Below are 20,276 nucleotides of genomic sequence, written 5' to 3'. Positions count from 1 at the left end.
AATAATACTATGCATCTCAACAGTATTATTAATGACCTACTTCGGAAGAATTGAGATATTTTACAATATCAGATTTTAAGGAAGTGTTTTTATATACCCAGGATTGCTTCAGGTCCTACCTAATATTCCAGCAAAGTCTGAGTGAAATGACACAAAAAAGCAACATTCAAATCTACAGGAACATATAATCAGTGCTGGAAGTACTGTCTAAGCGCATAGTCCAAGAGAAGACAGCTCTGTGCTGCTACTGCCCACAAAACTGGCAATTTTGTGACTAATTGGACAGAAATGGCTCTTGTATATGTTAAAATGTATCTACTTAGTGAGGGACGAAACAAAACACTCCTGAGTTAAACAGGAATGTACTGGTGGAGTATCATGAAAGACAAAAGGTTCAGTAAATCCCTCTGGCTAATTACAAAGTATCTTTCTTTACTCCCTGAATCCTGACAGCGACTAGGAGCAGTCCGGCTTCACAAGGGAGAGAAACTAAAGCTGCTTGTGCACATTCCAACGGGCAGTTATTTTCCCTTGAAAACACTTGCATTTTGGAGCAGAGGATGACATTTGCTTTACAGAGGACCAAGCTGTTCCCTTGTGTTAGGTGTTCGTTCCCAATCAAAACCATACAGCATCAAAGCAAACCCTGAAAATCGGTGCAATATCTAAAATTACAAAAATCACTTCAGGTTTACTTTTCCATAAAAGGAATTATGCAGTTATGTTTATGGTGCACTTACATGTAATTATAAGCTGAATTTTGCAACTGACTTATAACATCTTATTTCTAAAAAGAACCCCCATATTTTAAGGTCTTGTTAAAAAAACCTTCCAAGTAAATAGACCCACAAGAAAATGTTGTGAAAGTACCGCATTTATCTTCATAAAACATTTTCGACAGTCTCTGCATTAGCTATAATTAAATATGTGCATCAGAACGCTGGCCCCATCGCAGATACTTTGTATGTTTGTGTTTACCATAACTAGAAAACATTCAATGATAGCATATAATAGACCTTGCATCTCACCACAATGTTCAAAATTATTAGAGACAATGCTGCATACAAGAACCAGAAACCACAGTGAATTTTCTGGGAGAAGCAGGGGACAAAATAAAACACTTGATTTTCATTCATTCCTATTCCTAATTTTGATCTTAACTATTTACTATTGTGTAGGTTTTTTTCTTGGAGCTCCTGCTATCCCCCACCCAATAGACAAGCAAAAACAGACAAGGAGTTTCTCAGCACACCTGTAAGGCTTTGAGAGGTTCAGCTCTTGCAAACCCACTCTGATTAGAACAAAACTGAAAGACAGAGACTGTCAGAGAGCAGTCATGAAGATATTTGGCCAAAGGGAAAGCCTAAACACTGAGTTAAGCTAATCCTTTGTTCTCATTCCATACACCACCCACTGTGACGGAAGAGTCTCCCACTGTATATTTAGCAAAGTTGCAAAGATCATTCTTAACCTTCAGCAGTTTGTCTAACCCTCACATTTCTGCCTGTCTAAATAACTAAGCCCTTACCTCCTCCTCCTCTGCAGAAGTCCCGCCAGGCTCAGTGATGCACAAGTACTGCCACACCCTTCGATCGCCCTGTTGAAAAGGGGAGCACCTGATGCTGCCAAACTGGATTGAGTGCAGGCTCTGGTAGATCCTGAGCAACTGGAAAGCCCCATTTCTCCTCTCCCTCTCAGACTCAGAGGAGAAGCACATAGACAGCACGCAAGACAGCAGCAACAGGAATGCCAAAGAAGGTCCAACAGCTGCCACTAGTAGGGATGCCACCCACCCTCCTTCAGAACTCGCATCTCCCCTGTTCTCTCACAGGAGGCCACATAGGACCTCTCAGACACCTTGCAACACCCTCATCACCTCAGCAAGATCAAAAGCAATGCTAGCAGTCATCTCAGAAGCCATCACATATGAGCCCCATCTTTGAGATTTCTACTGCTGCTTGGAAAAGGATGTGTTGACTTCAGCTGCATACAGAGTAACATCAAACATGTACACTCATTCCAGGTTGTAAAGAGAGCTCCTATCCTTCAATTTTTAATAAAGTATTATTCAGTTGTTCCCCCCTGTAATTTTCTCACACTCAAGAAGAGTAAATGGACATGTAAGAAGAGCTTTATGATGTTTTGCCTGTTTGTTTTGGTTAAAGGGTGTGTGGGTTTTTTAAATACATGGCAACATTTTGATTTCTATTCTTAGAAACTGTTTGAGGCAAAAGGGGGCCCATGAAAGAACTGAAGTCCACAAATGAACTTCTTTTCTGCTGGGTTTTTCTCAGCCATCTCCCCTCCAGTCATGCCTGCCAAAATCCCATGCTTTATAGGGGCATCTGTTCTATTCTCTCCAGGCCAAAAAAGGAGACTTTTCAAACTCTTACTACAGCTGAGGAAATCTATAGCTCAATGAGCCTAATGCAATTTTTTCCCCCATGTCTGCAGCTCCACAACTGCCATCAGAAGGGAAAGTCCTTTTCTCCTCCCTCCCTTTCTGCAGCCACACACTCCCAAGCCAGGCCTCTTCTAAAGGCTGTCCTACTCCCACTCCCCATCTTGCTGGTTCTTACCACATGACTCAGGAACAAATACAAGCCATGAATGAAACTCTGCATCAGCTGCTGAACTGACATATTCTTATGAATCCCTGCACTGTTCTAAGTGCTTCACACACACCTTCTCAGTGAAGTTGGTACACTTCACACAACAAGAAACACATATAAAACAGTTGCTTTCCCATACTAGTACTTCTCCTAGTGACATTATGTAATTTTGTATTATAATAAAGGCAGTCTCACTTTATTTGACTAAAAACTGATTAACATCGTATGATACAAACAGCAGGTCACCCTGAAACTGCATTGTCTGCCCACAATTTAAGGTCACACACTGGCCTTAACAGCAAAGTTTGGTTGCTCCCACTAACACCTGAACAGAGCAGTACAGACATCATACTCCATATGCCAGCCTCACTGTAAGGTGGCTTCATCCAAGTGCAACACATTTCCTTCAATAGCTTATAACTTGGAGTGAAAAACAAAGGGCACCACAATTCCATCAATTGCCCATGAAATAATAGTTTTAATGTGTTTCAGATGCGTTTTAAATAATCGGACATTCTAGTATTTATCACTTGTGTAAGGCTTCAATGTAACCACAATAGCAAGCAGGGGCCACCAGCATCACTGCTGTGGCTTTCAGTGAAATCAGAAAAAAGAGATCAGAAACAATCTGAACCTAACAAGATATCCCCAGACATTTGCATCAAAAACAGACGAGAAAATTAAGCTGAGCAGTAGATACATATTTTCATGTATTAAAATCAGTGTTTGTACAATACCTCCAAAAATCCTTTCATTTTGTTATGGGTAAAAGCTAAAGTCTGAAAAGCTCTTTTTTTTTCCTCTGGAAGCAAAACACATCTCATCATTTGAGGCACACAAAGAATGTAAGAATATATCAATTTACAAATGAGGTTTTTTGTAATTATTTATTTAGATCTTCCATCTAGCCACAGTCTTGTTCACATATAGTCTTCAAGAAGCAGGAATAGCTTCTAGCAGGGAAAGCATAGGCAGGTATTCAGCATAAGATTGTTAGTACTGGGCATGAAGACCAAAGCTATCTGTGCCCACTCTATACAAGCTCTTTGTGGCTCAGCCCGTAAATGCATTGCCTCACTAGCAGGCTGCATGTATGAGCTGAATACATAAGCTCTTCCCCTTGTGAAAAGAAAAAGAAAAATTAAAAAAATCAAACATAAGCTCTGCATCAGGAAAAAAAGGCAATTAAAAGCAGAGGAATACATGTCTGACATGGACCAGTTCTCTGGTGAAATCAAGATTAAGAGGCATGTTTATGAGCAAAACTAAGTCAATATTTTCAAATTGGTTTTTAGTGCAAATCTTAGTTTTACCATTCATAAAATTCAATAGGTAATTACACAACTAAGAAAATGTCCTTAGAGGAAAGTAAAAGAATAATGAATTCCCTACATAATTATTTATAGCTGTGTTTTCGAGTGAACACAGTGTAACAGGCATCAAGCCAATATTTAAAGGCAAAAAACCAGATTTGTAAAACCTTAAATATTTCTGTAAGCCAGTCCATAGACTACAGCCTATTTCACAATCTAATCTGCCCTTGCAACACATAAAAATCCCAACAACTCAGGCTGCCTCTGTGATTAATCATTAAGATTTAAAATAAAACCTTGACAAAGACAGGTCCAGAAGCACAACCACAAAATACGTAATGCTATCAGAACATGCAATTTGCTTAAAATAATGTTCCCGGGAAGCACCATAGTGTTGTGTGCAAAATATTTTGTCTGATCCGTATTTTGAAAAAACCCTTGGGAACAAAATCATTACCAAGCATCAGTCAAAATAGCAACAAGTAGAGATCAGATCCAATTCAGTCTTTCATAACTAACCCTCAGAACAAGCTGCTTATCACTCAAAGCTCAAAAAGATGATGAAAACTATATAACACAATGTCCTTTAGCTCCCTAAAGACAACTGATTAAATTCAGTTAGGAGCTGATTGGAGAGCAATGATGCTTCTGCTTTCCAAATACACGGCTTAATTGCCAATACAACTTCACAACAAAACAGACAGGGAAAAAAAAAGTCCCTCTCCTGCTACTGAAAAGTCAAGAAATAGCTGCTGGCAAGTGAAAGAAAGGCCAAGTTGTTGTTATTTTTTTAAGCTCCAATATCATCAATAAATGGAGACAAAACTAAACAAACAATTTTTTGCAACAAACAAATAGAACATGATCCAAAACATTCTTCTAAAATCTCTTGGGTTTTCTTAATGTCGGAAGGAAAAATTAAAATATTAATCTATATCAATACATAAAATTCCCAGCACAAAGGAGGCTTAACTGGATTGAAAAGAATGTTTTTTTAAATGTGTATATTATATACAGATGCTCTTGCTCCATTTTAAGGCTTCTTCTATACACATTAGAAACAATACTGGACAGATTGCTCTGCTCTCTTTCAACACTCTGCAAAACAGATTTAAAAGGAAAAGATCACTGTGCACAGAATTTGCAGAATGTTTTTTCTTCTTATACAACAGCAGAAATTTTCAACCAATTGAGTAAAATGTTACTTTGTTCTCTCTCATTCAAATAAAATTAATTTGGCGTTATTTTTACTACTGTAGCATTTGGTATGCATAGCAGGAAATTTGCCAGGTATATATTGGAGCTAGAGGGGCATATGTCCTTAAGGAAATAATAAAATGCAGACACAACAAAGCTTTATCAATGTAAGCAATAGACACTAAGTCGCTCCCTCCTGTAGCAGCTCTATCTTAAATGCCCAGCAACTCTGTAGGTGCAAAAGACTGAATACTGTATCTTTGCTCTTGCCAAATACCTCCTCTGACTTCAACATACATAACATTTCTTTAGGATTAGACATATTTGTCTCTTTTATCCAGCGCCAATACATTTCTCTGTTAGGAAATATCCACTTCCCACCGATGCTGATGACAACCTGCATACCTTTCACAGCTCTCCCAGTTTAAGGACAGGCCAGCTAAATATTACGCAAAAGCACCTTCCAAACATTCTTTCTTCTTTATGAAGAATGTAGACAGATCTTAGTGATAAATGTTCAAGACAATCCAAGGATTCTTTCTCGAGTGCAGAAGGGAGTACTTGTAGACATGCACACAAAAGGTGCAGGACAAGTTAAGAAGTAAACGGGAAAGGAGATGACAGGAACCAATGGGGGGAAATGAGGTTGGAGGGAAAAAAGGTAGATATAAACATCACAAGTATTGTTGAAACAAACAGGTTGTGTGTATCCCATGTCTGCATCAAAAAAAGTGCCAAATAAATCCACAAATCACTTTTATGCAAAAACTCACTTCCTGGTTTTAAGACAGAACTGAAACAAAATAACAGAAAATAAAGGGTCCATCATTGATTATCCTGGGTTTGAATTCATTTATCCTCTCTGCTTTTCTGCCACTTTCATCTATCTTGGGAGAAACACATTTTCTCCTGCAAATAAATGATTATTGCAAAACAATTCTGGTCATTTATACCAGGCAAAATATCCCCCAAGACAGACAGGAACAAGCAATGTCTAGCACCAAGGTAGTTTCTGGGAAGGACAGAGCAGCTGAGCCCAAAAATGACTGCACCCATTTTGTTTAATATCTGGGACACTGGGCATCCTGGTCATCTTGGCAGCAATTCTTTCTTACTGCAAGAGAAACCAAGCTGTCCCAGGAAAAGAATCAGAGCAAGAAAGCCTGTTGAAGATGTAGCCAAACTCTGAAATAAACCTCCCAGAAGTAACTGTGAAGAGACATTTCTCTCATACATCTGCTACAACTTGAACAGCTCTGCCTGCACATTACTTGCTTGGAATGTTTTGTGGGGATTTTTTAAAATTTATTCTGGACAATGTCACATGACATTTATTCATTAATTCATTTATTCATTAACATCTCTTCATTATCTTCAGTGACAATAACATCGCAAGACTGAGTTTCACTTCAGCAATCTATGAAATCTCTGATTTTTCGCAGAAGCCTACTCACCTTTCAATCATTGGTATTATGTCACTATAGTAATTACTAAATTTGGATTTATTTCATGGAAATATATAAATCTCTTCTGTAAAAATCAACACTTGAGGAAGTCACATTCCATGCTCCCTTTAGAGACTTCGGAAAGATACAGGCACACTTAGACTATAGCTCACCAACCCTGCTTTATACATCTGTTTTAAAGATTTGATAAATCATGCCTCAACAGTCTTTAGAGACAGTCAGATCTCCATTGACTACAGGAGTCCACCTCAACATCTCTATATTATTTGATGATCCACCTCCTTGTGCTACACATCCTCTTTGCCCCGTTCCCCCTCATGACAACAAGAGGAGATAAACTTGAGACCAACTTCAGATTTTATTTAGATAAACAAGAAAGGCAAAGAAAGAAGCATGTGCAGCTGGTGTAAAATAAACACTCATACTCTGCTAAAAATGTTCCAGGCTGAATGCAACATCCACGAGGAGCTAAGTTAAACAGCAACACAGAATTCCTCACAAAGATTCCTTGGAACGGGGAGATCCTGTTGCTGCTCCCAAACACAACTTGGACTGTTTTTTTCAGAGTATTTTAAGACAGGACAAAATGTCACAAATAAGTAATTTACTTGATCTGGGTTTATACCTTGATATTGTTTACTGCCACTGAGAAATTACCATGATCAATTAATACTTCATGCCTATGTCCAACCGACACTGAAATGCAATAGGGGCCTGACTTTATCAAATTCACAGGTTATCACAAAACCTATCAACATGGTTACACTGGGACAAAGTAGAATTTTGCAAACAGAAGATGTATACTGATACAACCAATGCAACAACAGTGGAGATGCAGTTTTGAGATGAAGGAACATGCGTAACAAGCAAGTAGAGAAGGAGGTGTAATGCCTGCTTATGGTTAAACCAAAAAGTCTACTATGAAAGCTCCTAAATTCAAGAACCCCTCTGAAAAAGATGGCAAAGTCTGTATTCATAATACCATGACTTAAATCAACAGGACACAAAGAACTGTATTTTGGACTCTGCACAGGTTCAGTCACTGTGATGCTCCGTGTATCATTTTTGCTCTCCAAGTTGTTGACGACCACAGGCACATCAAAACACACACTCCCTCCCCAAAAGCACAGTCTCAGTAGCACCATTCTTCAGCCAAAGACCACACTGGGCTCTGGATACCCTCCCAGATACCTCTGTCAGCCAGATTGAGCTGTTTCCAAGCACCCACAGTGGGCTGGGATCCCCATGAGGTTCCATTTGGATCTCTCCTTCTGAGGGAGAGACACGCAGACACCAGCCATGGGAGTCTACAATACCGCCCCATCTTTGACAGGCTTTTTTCAGCATCAGTGCAATGGGGACAAATGTTGCTAGGGATTTCCCCTCCAAACTATCCTCAAAATAACACTGGGATGTGGGAGGAAAGCAACTAGGTTAACAGTGCCTCACACAGGACTATTTTAAGTAGGAAAACCCTGAGGATTGATAGGGTTTTCATTCTTTCTTCCAAATGTTGCCACTTTAGGCACTCCCATCAGACTCTGCCTCCTCCTCCAGCTTTAATCACCTGATGGAATTAGAGTAACAAAAATAAGGAAAACTACTATACATGGAAATGAATGAGAAATGAAAAAGTATTTTCCTGCCAAGACCAAAACAATAGCAACCAAATATTTTTCATTGTGCTGGGACAGGCTTCTGCTATTTCTCAGGCTACAGCGTCACTCTTCGATTTGACAATTTCCAAAAAACAACAAAAAAAAATTACTTGAACATTTACATCAGTAAATCATCCAGTCTTTCAGAAGCTGAAAAACCCATACCTGGCGTACAAAACTGTTAGAGGTAGTGTCAGAAGATGTACTCCCATCCGATCCTTTAAATCGGTTTTTCCTTCTTGCCCCTTTACCGTAAGACTGTAAAAAATAAAAGAAAACAAAAAAACCCACAGATTAGAGGAACAGCATTACAGCATTAAAGCATCAGTTTGTCTCACACAGAAAGCTTTCAGTGTCTTCTAGGCAAGCAGGGATTCAGATTATCAGCTTTATGACAATCAATAAGCAAATTTTCAGTAAGTAACTGATGGGATGTGAGCAAGTGCTTGCCAGGTTTGGTCAATTGAGCCTTAAATGCTTTGCTGGTTTTGGTTTTCTTCACATTGGGGTTTGGAAAAGCATTTATAGACTTGTATAGATGTAGAATTATTCACTCAAGTCACAGTGATTAAAAAGCACAGTTTGTTTTGCAGCTAGTTTAAATAAACAAGGTAGGAAAGGAGATACTGGAACACTCTCCAGTATACCACAGCAATGAGCCAAGTCAGCTGAGGGAACACTAAACAGCAAGAAGTGACCAACAACTTGTTGATTGAGATACAATCTTATAACCCAGGGAGAGTTTACAATAATGTTTTTTTAAAAAACTTGAAGAAAGTAAAAGCAGAATAACAATAAAAAAGGAATACAGGTGTAATTGGAAAAGGAATAAATGCAGCTGAAAAGCAAGGCATCATTTTTATCTATGAGGAAGTTAAAGAGACATTAGGAGAAAGCTATGGTTTGCTTAAGCAAAAATTTAAAACCATAGTTTAGAAACATAGCAAACATGTGTTTGTGTCCCTCCCCCCCAAAAAACCCTATTTGTTCTGTGCATTGAATATTGATCATCAATAAATATAATTAAAATAAATTTTAAAAATGTGAAAGAATTCAAAACTATGTTATTTGCAAACATTTATGTGGTGACTGTAAACTGCGCCATGACACCACCTCTGACCAGGGCATCCTCCCAGGTATAGAAAAGTCTCACAGATTTGTTCTGCAGAATGACATTACAACACAGCCCTTCTTATGCTAGTCCAATCGTTTTAAGTTCATCTAAACTTACAATAAAATTATGTCTTGACTATTTAAAACACTATTTTCCTTGAGGCTGATAAATACAATTTTTTTCCTCACTCATCGTGCTGCTGTAAAGGTCATTTTACTAATCCATCTCTCTGGATCATGTCTCCTCTCTTTGAATACCTCCCACAGTTCCCTGAAATAAACAAGGTCTTTGTCTTCTCTTTCAAGGTCTGTGTTGGCCTATTCCCAGTCTTACCTCTCATCCTGCATTCAGCACCCAACTTTCGAATTACACAATAACCCAAGGGAATAAAACCAAAACAACACAAAACCAAGTCACTACAAACTTCAGATCATTTGACAAATCCAGGTAACTTGCCTCCATGAGATGCAAGAGAACAATATCAAGTTGTATCTGGATCATAAGTGTTGGGTCTGGGCAAGTTTGGAGCACTGGTTGAAACAGAACATACCAATCTTTTAGAAAGGATGTCTCAAGCAACAATAGTTCTGTTAGCCTGACACTCTCAGCAAAAATAATATCTGTTATGTCACTGACCTAGCAATGACCTACAACAACAGCAATGCTTTATCCCTAAAAATACAACTTTATGGGAAAGATATTTTGCCAAGCTCATATGATTTTTTCAAAACTGTAAAACAGCCACGTAAGAAATTTCTGAAAGGCATACAAATTGATTCTACACATGCTGGTTAGGGCAGAATCATAGGAAGATCAGCATGTTACTTTCTGAAGAGTCTAGAACTGTAACCCAGCAGGTCTCAAAATGTAAAATTAAATTTCAATGAGGAATAGTTTTACAGGATTGCATTTCTAAAAGAAATCTTTGATAATAGAAGAACTTTTTGATAATAGAAAGGTCTTCATAGATCAATAAGAATACAAAGTAGGTTGAAACCACCATTACCAGCAAATTCTTCAAAATATTTTCCAGTTACGGTTAGAATAGACAGTTCTATCAGAACCATCTTTTTTCGCATAATATAATAAAATATTTCACCTAATATAATATAATATTAAAGTACCTAAAATACATTAAAAGTATCTTTAATAGCAGTAGTTCCCACATACAACAACATCTTAAAATCAAAATTAACTCTTAAAAATGGTTCTTATTGAGGTAACTGACTTTGGTCACCCACAAACATTCTGAACCCCTTTTCTACAATTTTTGTGGAAGTAAATAGAAATGTACTAGGGAAAAAAACAAAGAATTTTTAACATTCACAAAGGAGTTCAAGAACATAAAGCATTCATATAAACATCACACTATACAGGCAATTTCTTAAATGGTGTAGAGTATAGTATTGTGTGATTCCCAAGGAGATACTAGAAAAAATGTACACATATTCTCTTTCATGTTTTGTTTGTATTTGTCCCCAGTTTAAACAATATTATTTTATTTAAAGTGTCATAGTATTCATTTTTATAACACAAAAAATTATGACAAAGGCAAAAGAGGGACTGAGTCTAGAGTGATGGGGACAAAACAAAGAGCAGAATAAAACCGTGTTACAAACAGAGATAAAATGCACACCTCTCTATCTGCATAGCAACGACTAAAAGCATTTATTTCTGGAAACATCACACAGGAAATGCAACTTACACTGAAACTCACCTTAATTTTTCAGTTTGAGAAAGTTTTTTTTTGCATGGCAGAACATATGTTTTTGTTCTAGTCTTCTATAAATGGAAACTATTCAGAAACACAAGCTAAATACTGACCTTAAATACAAAAAACTGTTGACATGATGGCAGGCTGTGGCTGCAGAGTGTAGACAAAGTCAGTTTTACACCTGCTTCTTTGCACAGACTGATTCTCAGTCAGAGGAAAGGGACACAACTTTGGCACAAGGGAAAACCGGGATTTGATGACTCCTTTCATTATTTTAAAAGCATGCTAATCAGGGACTACATTTGTCTTCTATGCCTTTCAAGCTTATTCCCACAGTCAAAAATGCATGAAACTGTCTTCTGAAAATAAGTCTTCCGTAAACAAAACAGTCATATATTTTTAAAAATTATTAACTATCTCATCCCGTCACAGTCGTTATGTTTTGCTTTTTTAAGTGTACTTTTTTTTCCATAAGAGCTTGATGTGAGAACAAGACCTCTGTACAACAACAACAACAAAAATCTACCAGTTATTTTCAATTTTGGAAATAAAAAAAAAAAAAGAATTTCTTTTAACAATTAAGCCAATATGTTACTGTGATTTTCATATTAAAATTAGCTGCCTTATCTGTGTTCTGTTCAGCAGTTGGCTGCAATTTAGTAACTAAAAATAAAGGGCTGAATCATGATGCGTGGACATTGGCCAATAAAAGCAATAACACAAGGCAATTGTTCTTAATCTGTATGGTACCCAACAGACAACCATTGGAGACCAAATGCTTCCGCACCCCAGTATACACTGCCCAATGGTAACAATCCCAACACCCAGCAGAGGTGGGTGCCTATGGCAAACCAGCATTTGCCCCAGCTAATTTGAATACAACTGACTCCAGTCCTGCAAAGAAGCCTGTTCATATAAAAACTTTGCTGACAGGAACATTCTCACTGGATTTTAGCAAAACATCTTACACAAACATGAAGTTATGTATACATTTAAGTGTTTACAAGATCAAAACTGTAGCTTGGTTTATTAGTCAGATCTGTGAAATTCTTTTAAAATTGTCTGAGCTGCCAGAGACAAGAAACAAAACACACACATTTACGTTCTACAGCTTCTCAAAATACCTGGCAAACAATGTGAAACCTCACAGAAAAAAAAAAAAAACCAAAACAAAAAACCAAAAAACACAAAAAAAAACCCCAAACCAAAAACAAACCATCAAAGTAACTTTGTAAAAAAACATTTCATCAACAAAGTCTTTAGAAAGCAAAGTCTCTGCTTTCCAACTCTGACTAGAAAGTACATTGTGCAATCATTATTCAACCCATGTAATCAAATTAAATATGGGAATCATATGAAGCGTTAAAGGCATACATAGCAGTTTTCAGACAATTAACAGTTTTATATACATTTACTCATTATTGCAAACAGATGAGATCAATGTCACTCAGTGAAACCCTTTCATACTAATGAGGTCCTGCCTCAACACATGAAAAGCACGCATCTATAACATTTAATCCTCTAACACACATGACAAGCAGAAGGCATGGTTTATCCCTGTAGGCAAAATACTATCATCTGGAAGACGAAATATAAAAAATTTAAAATTACCAGCTATCTACATCCAGGGAACTGATCTTCAACAGGAATTTTAAAATGCCCTTCACCAGTAACCACTCTCATGGTATTTTATATTAAAGTAGAGTGAGCCTGAACCCTTACTATTTATTATAGGTAAAATAGTTCCTTAAAAAATATCTTACTGGTCTCATTCCAAGAATGATGAAAAGATATAGAAGATATAGGTAGTAGAGTCACTGATGTCAAGTCAGATCTTTAAACAAAGATGCAAGACAGAAATTGGAGAGAAAAAGAAAAAAAATCAAAGCTAGAATGTATCTTACATGATCTCGGATGAACAAGTGACCAATTATAAAGAACAAGAGAACACCTAAAGGTAAAGAGTGACCCCCCTAAAGGATTAGAGAATTGCTAGAAATGTCAGAAATGCAAGAATGAACTAAGTATTTTTCCTTCCCAGGCCAAAGCTTTGAAAATAGTTAAAAATACCCATGTTCTAGTCAAAGGATAGCAAGCTGGGATAGTGCAGAACATACACATCCAGCTCTATCCTCCCCTTAGAAGAATAAGCCATTGCCACTTTAAACAATTCCTTACAACAAGGCAACAAATGTTTCCGTAGCTCAGCCCCCCTGAGCCCTCTCTGGTCCATGCCAGGCTTGTCGCCACTCAGAAATGATACCCTTCAGCTACTGGATAGTGTAGCCTCCAGCATCAGCTGCGTGGCTGCAAACCCCCACATCCTCACTCTACAGAAAGGGACGTGAATATTTCTGATCTTAGCACCACAAATCATACTAATCTCATAAAGGAGATGAGGTCAGCCTTCTGACAGCACAGCCAAGGGCTAGAAGTTGAACACAGACCTTGATGATGAGCTCCCCAGCACTCCATAGCTCCCTTCTGTGATGGGAACTTGGAACATAGTAAAATATTCTGGGTTGCCTCCATCTCAGGGCTGGGGTTTCAGTCGTCCTACATGGTAAACATTAGTGCAGTTCTGTGACAGGCACTCAGCCTTGTGACATACCTTGAGCAAAGAAGTTGCCTGAGCAGTACAAACTCCTGTCCCCATAGCAGAGAAGAAGTTAGGTTTCAAAACCTGGATTTCTCCAAACAAACAACATTTGCCATAAGGACACCATTCAGAAAAGACAGGGCTTCCCTCCAGGAATCCTATCAAACTGAGGATCTCCATATACAGTCATCAAGTTCATGCAAACTACAGTGATAAGTTTGCAAAGTCCATTCCATAGACATTTTAGAAAATCCTACACCTACACCAAAAAAAAAAAAAAATCCATAGAAACAAACAAACAAATTATTTATTTCTCCAAACTTGCATATATAATACACAAATAAGTATTTGACACATGCTTCTTTTTCCCCCATGTAAAAAGGAAAAAAAAAAAACCAATTTCTGCTGAGAAATCTGTAACAGAGAAATCTTAGATGCTCTTTTCTGCTGGCCTGTGATAAAGCCTTTCCAACACTGCAGCTAGAAATAGCCCTATTCTCACCAACTCCTACACTCCTAAGCCATCTCCCAGTGCTCTTACCCTGGCCTCAGACCAGGTCACCTGGCAGTTTCCATCTGCCAGACAAGAAGCTGGGAACTTGGCTTGCTTTCCTCCTCCACAGTGTCTTGGAAACCCACCCCAGTGCAAACCTGTTGCACATGTATCTGTAATGCCAGTGATGAAGATATCAGCTCCCAGCAGCAGAAGGTGCTGAAGCTCATGCCCAAACCGCTCTGTGCTTCCTGCAGCTTTTTAAGATTGGCAACTACACTTGCAGGCCACGTGCCTGCACATACCCACCTGCTCTCCATGGATCTCTTTATTTCTCTTACATGAGCAAACAGAAAAAGAGATCTGATTCTATGACAGAAAGTTACTCGGAGGGAGCAATAGCCAACTATGGGGCAAATACTGAGGACCTCTGCTAAGGGTCTGCTGCCCTGGGGACAGAAACCAAGACCTTGGAGGGCAGAGAGGGTGATTTTCATTGCTTTGTTTTATTTGGAAGCTCTTCTATCCTGGCATAGGAAAGAACTGAGTAAAAGAAGCAGAAGAAAAGTAACCGAGACTCCAGAGAAGCCAACCTTGGAAGACTACAGGAACTTTTCATCAGTAACTGTCTGAAATTAGAAACATAGAGACAAAACAAGACAAATAGAGAGATTGCCTCTGGAAGACAGTTGCCAGATACAGAAATAAGTTAGGACTGAAGCTGCTGAATTATTTTTGAGGGATTTTACACTCTAAGAAAAAGTAAAGAAAAATTATTATAGCCCATATATGCTGATAATGTGCAATACCCAAATGGAATATGTCTCAGGAAGAGATGAGCATGCAAAATCACTTTTTAGTGGTAGAGTTCAGAACATATAAACCCAAAGAGCAGAGGAAAATCATCAGAAAAGTAATAGCGGAAATCGAAAGGGCTTTCTTCAGTGAAGGACTATTAAAATTTATTTTTGTCAGTAAGGAGTACAACACTGAAAGGAGATTACCACATTGGGAGAGAAAACACCACCCCTTGCTGAGAACCATGAGAAAGTCCAATGAATGGAGGATTTTATCTCTGTATATATTCCACCAAGTTGCTGCTACGTTGGATCTGGATTCCAGGGATGCTGCCAGAAGAGAGTAAAACCTTCCATGCCTCTATAATGAATGAGTACTGTTATTATTTAAGTAATAAAAGTGATATAATTCTTGTTTGTTTATGGCTTACAAAGTATTCTTGTAAGTCAGTACTGGGAAATACACTTGCAAAATGTTTGTTTGAAGAATAGGTAAACACGCATGAATTGTGATACATCCGGCTGAAAGAAAGCAGCAGAGGGCAGTGTGATTAGTTTGCTGAGAACAAATCTCTGGATATTCTTTCCATTCCTCATCACCACAGTACCGGTAGTGAAGGGATGGTGCTATGCAACTGGGAAGGTAGCTGGAGATCGAGGAAGGACAACAGTCAGTCTAAAAGCCAAATAACTAAGCTGATATTCTAGAATCACCACATGCACATCACTCTAAAATTCATACTAACATCAACTGTATTTGATACAGGAGGAACACTGAACAAGCCTGTCCCTAGCCCCATGCATTCAGTTTACCTTCAGCAGCGCAACATGAAAAACTAGTCAAGCACTCCAGGGAGAATGAAACCTTTAGACTTGGAAGGCAGAAGCACTTAACAGTACCAGGTGATGGAGGAAATCTAAATGCAAGTGAAAGAGTTGAAGAAAACAATCCAGAAGAGAATCGTTTTCATTTAAAATGTGTCAGGTTGTTAGGACCTGCATCGACAGATGATGCATAAGAAGGCAAGAAAAAGAACAGGAAGAAAATAATAATGAGGAATAGGGAAGAATTCATCCAGAGTAAGATACCTTTTCCCTCCACAAGATAGTCCGTAGTTGCTTGATAGAAGGTTTCATTATATTTTCTTTGAAACATCTTGTGTAATTTGCTGATCTGATTTGCTATGACTGTTCCTAATGCACAACACAGGAAACTTTATCATAAGAAAATAGCAATAGAAATTGAATCTAATGATTTCTGGGGACTGAGGGACTTTGAAGTAGGTTCATAAGAAAATTACATGGGAGGGAGAGGAAAAAACAAGAGAGGCCAAGAGTTACCATGAAAGGCATTAATATGCTATGTTATAGTATAAACAAATCAACATAGCATCTGGGTTAATTAAAATTATTAAATAAAATATTCTACTAATTCAGATTCCTCAAATAAAGGGGGGTTCTTGAAATTAAAAACTAAAAAGAGGAGTTGAGTTGATTTTGTTTAAAAAAGATACTGATCATCAGTGATGCATTTGAAGAGTTTGATACCCTTCAAAAAGAAGCAAAAGAGTTTGCTTCTTTTATGATTTTAGAAAATCACATATGTTAATTTTATTACAAAAGGGCTTCACCTAAAACTACCACTTTTCATTGACATATCCCTGAACATTGTGAATAATTCCACAGTGTAACTGTTAGCATGTACATTTGTCTGAATAAAACTGGACATCTGAAAATATACTGCAACCCCATCTAGACTAGGATCACAGTGAGTACCTAGAACTATATTTTTATAGTGATATGGACCTAAAAGCCACAGATAATAATAATACAGAATAACACACCAATACCTTGTCCCTATTGCAAAGAACTTCCCAGGGACAATACAGTATTACTGTAATGATCAACACCCAAGGAGATTTTACTTTGTTTGTTAGGAAAATGCATTATGAAAATAAAAAATAGATTTTACATAGAGGCTATCTAGGAATATTTCACACATTTAACTACCTTTTAAGTGTAATAATTCCAGAATGTTAACTACGTTTACTCCTTTTGCCACAAGTTTAGCCAAAATGGATGGACAGGCACAATCAAAGACACCAACCATGATGTACAGGTAAGCTAAAAGAAATCTCAGCTTTGCAAAAGTAAAAGTCTTGGATAAGAGAAATTTTGAGGCTTGTTACAACTTTACAAATGCTCTTCAATTACATTTTGCTAAATCATAATTCCCAGAAGTAGTACTTCAGAGCAAATACTTTAAGGAGTGATATCACTCCATAAGCTCGCATATTGAGGTTTTTTTCCCTGACACATTACTTGGCATGAAATGTTTCTAGGATTGCTACTCAAGTACCTTGGTGAAAAAGATAGTGGTGCGCATAGCTGAAGTACCTGTAGGCAATCTACTTGATGATGTCCTTATTAAGCCTCTCCTTGTCACTGGGAGTGTGTTCTAAAGCAGCAAGATTCTGCAATATTGATTTTTTTAGAAATCACGTTAATGGAGCAAAAATTCAAATAAAAATAATTGTCTCTCAGTGCATGCTAAGGAATTTAATTCCATTATTATTCAGACAAAGGGCTCTTTTTCTTCCATAATCTTATTTCCTTTATACAAAAGGTTTACGTATGACTAAAATAAGTACCTATTGAGGAGATATGATTCCTGTTTTGCCTAATATCTTTGATTCCAAAACTGAAAAACAATCCTGAAACAAAAAGCTGCGTTATTATTGTCTCAAGAAGTGAATCTTTTTGACTGTGAGTGTTGTGTTCAGAAACCTCTTTTATAAAACAGAATCTAAGTTTACTACCTGAAACATAAATAACATGGGTGTTAGCAAACTATTCTCCCTCTCTAAAGAGAGGTTTTTTATGCCTAGTTAAAAGATGGGTGAGAAATCAATTTTATAATCAGTATTTGACATTTGTCCACAGCAGAGAGGCACCATATGACTTGACAGTTGCCGATTCTGTGCTTAGGGCTGAAAAGATATAAAAAGGAGGGGATTTGTAGGTCAAAAATTAGTTCCCTTGCCACTGCTTCTAGAGAAGCTGGCAAAGCATATGGCCCTACTAAAATGTCTGTTCTGTGCTTGGAGGCTGCAGACAAATTTACATCCAAAGAGACACTTTTTCTTTTTTAGCTTAACCTAGTCTCTGCTTCAGTGTCTGGATTTTGTTCTATTGTCACCAGTCCCCAGTAAGTAAAGATCAATCAGCAAGTCTTTTGACAAACTGACAGCATTTTCCTCTGTCAACGGAGTACTTCTGGGATGAAACTCAAGCACCTTCTCAAATAAAGCATCAGAGATAGCTGTGGCAGCAACAGTAAAAACTGCCACCTCAAAATGAAAAGAAAACTGTGTCCTAAAAGAACATGCATGTTTGTAAATTTAAACTGCACACAATCAGATTTTACCACCCTTTTACTGGGTTTAAAAATACCACCGTTGTCTTTGTAGCCAGCTATTGCAAAGTCAAAGAAATTACACATTCATTTAATAAACAGGAACAACCTTTCAAAATATAGTCTTTACCAAGTGTGCAAGCATCCATACCCTGCCTCCCTCACATCATCCATCCACCTGAACACTGTGCACATGGACCGACTTATTAAAATTTCAGAGATGACTGTACAACCACCCTTCTGCACAGAAATCGAGCAGCTTAAATCTGCAGTGTGCTTAACACCTTCAGCCTTCCCAAAATTCCTGCTGAACAATCGGCGTGAATCGCCTATCCCCACCAACGCAGACTGTCACCAGCCCGTGTAACAGATAAGTGAGGTTTCAGCAGCGCATGGTAAGCATCAGGTACAGATACAACAGGTTACTGAAACAGGGGGAAATAGCCGTAACCCGTGAGCAATACACGCACAAAAGAGCAGCTCAATAGCACCGTAGCAACATATCCACCCTCCAGACAATCGCAAGGTTTTTTTGACTTACGACGCTTCTATGGCACAGAGCACCCCATGTATGTTAATTACCAGGCATTTGGGGGTGGGGGCGAGAACAGGGGTTTCGGGCGTCTTAGGGGAGCCGTGAAACTTTTCTGACGACGGGGACCGAAGTTGAGGACGGGGAGCTCCGGCAGCCCCACCGCCCCAGGGCGAAGCCTCCAAGCCCAGCCCGGCCCCGCGCCCCCACCCCGCTCCGGCCGCAGCCCCGGCCGAGCCCCGCGGTACCTGCGCTGCCGCCGCCGCGGGCAGGGGGTTGTCCAGCAGCTCCATCTGCACCTCCTGCGCCGGGCTGGGAGGCGATTTGGACATGTCTCTCTGGACCATTGGCGAGGAGAGCGGGCGGCTGGGCGCCGAGCCCTCGGCGGGACAGAGCCGAGCCGAGCCGAGCCGGGGCCGCTCAGCGCCCGGCCATGCCGCGGAGCGGGCGGGCGGCCCTGCCCTGCCCAGCCCAGCCCTGGCTGTGCCGGCGGGGAGCGCGCTCGGCGCCGGGGGACGGGGCAGCGCCGGCGGCGGGCGCGGGGGAGGGCAGGGGGCGGCGCTGGGGAAGAGAGAAAGTGACAGCGAGCATCTCCCTCCCGGCAGCGCAGGGCGGGGGCGGCGCCGCGCTCCCTGCAGGGCTCCCCGTCGGCCCCGCTGGATGCGCGGACGCGGCGGAGTGGCCAGCGGGAAAGTTGGAGATGGGGACAGGGGAGGGGTCAGGCCCTGCTTGTCCTTTCAGCCCTGCCGGACATCTCGACCCTGGCCGCAAGGCATCGCCTGCCTCAGCCCTCGTCTGAGCCCAATCCATGGTTTTAGTGGGGAAACCGTCACTTTCAAAGATAAAGTTCTGTAGATCTGTCGTGTTGATACGATTTTTGCCTGTACTTGGACTTTTCTGTGCACATATCAACAAGAGATGAGTGAGATGAAACCCACCTTCTAATTTTGTACAACCTATAGCAGCACAGTCTCAATCGTGCCATCGGTACCCCACAGGAGGCTTTTGGAAGACCTGTTCAAAACCTGACCTGGGAAAATCGCCTTCCACTGCTGAGATGATCTGTCATGCCTAAGAAATCTTTGTGACACCCAACTTAATGACTGTCTTGATAAACGCCAAACCCCATAAAGCCCACTTGTAATCTTGTTACTTTTCCTTTTGATCACTGGGTTACACCTAGCTGTGCTCCATGCAGCATGAGAGGGTAACTTAGGTTTTCAGTATCCCTTCGTGATTGCTTGTGAAATCTCTTATCAGCTGATTGTAAACAGTGAAAAGGCAGTAAAGACGCTAAGTGGACTAATGTTATATACTTAAAATCACAACCATTACTAAAAGCAATATAATAGTCACTTACAGGAAA

The 20,276-nt window shown here is 39.4% G+C and overlaps 1 protein-coding gene across 5 annotated transcripts in view; it reads right to left on the bottom strand.

The window, feature by feature from the left end:
• The window catches only part of CACNB2 (calcium voltage-gated channel auxiliary subunit beta 2), a 254,156-nt gene extending 234,783 nt beyond the window's left edge, over window positions 1-19,373 (bottom strand). For 2 of the 5 annotated variants that reach the window (XM_064634710.1, XM_064634726.1), the window contains exons 1-2: window positions 19,159-19,370; window positions 8,412-8,504 (exon numbers count right to left, since the gene is read on the bottom strand). In XM_064634710.1, coding sequence (XP_064490780.1) covers window positions 8,412-8,504; window positions 19,159-19,257 — 192 coding nt within the window. In that variant the 5' untranslated portion in view covers window positions 19,258-19,370. Of the gene's footprint in view, window positions 1-8,411; window positions 8,505-19,158 lie in introns of all 5 variants that reach the window. The other 3 variants (XM_064634822.1, XM_064634719.1, XM_064634701.1) reach the window with 3 other exon arrangements.
• Between the last annotated feature and the right edge of the window lie 903 nt (window positions 19,374-20,276).

This window comes from Pseudopipra pipra, chromosome 1 (assembly GCF_036250125.1).
Source record: "Pseudopipra pipra isolate bDixPip1 chromosome 1, bDixPip1.hap1, whole genome shotgun sequence".
NCBI classification, from domain to species: Eukaryota; Metazoa; Chordata; class Aves; order Passeriformes; family Pipridae; genus Pseudopipra; species Pseudopipra pipra.
The sequence above is the reverse complement of the archived record's forward strand: the minus strand, read 5'-3'. Positions and strand labels throughout refer to the sequence as shown.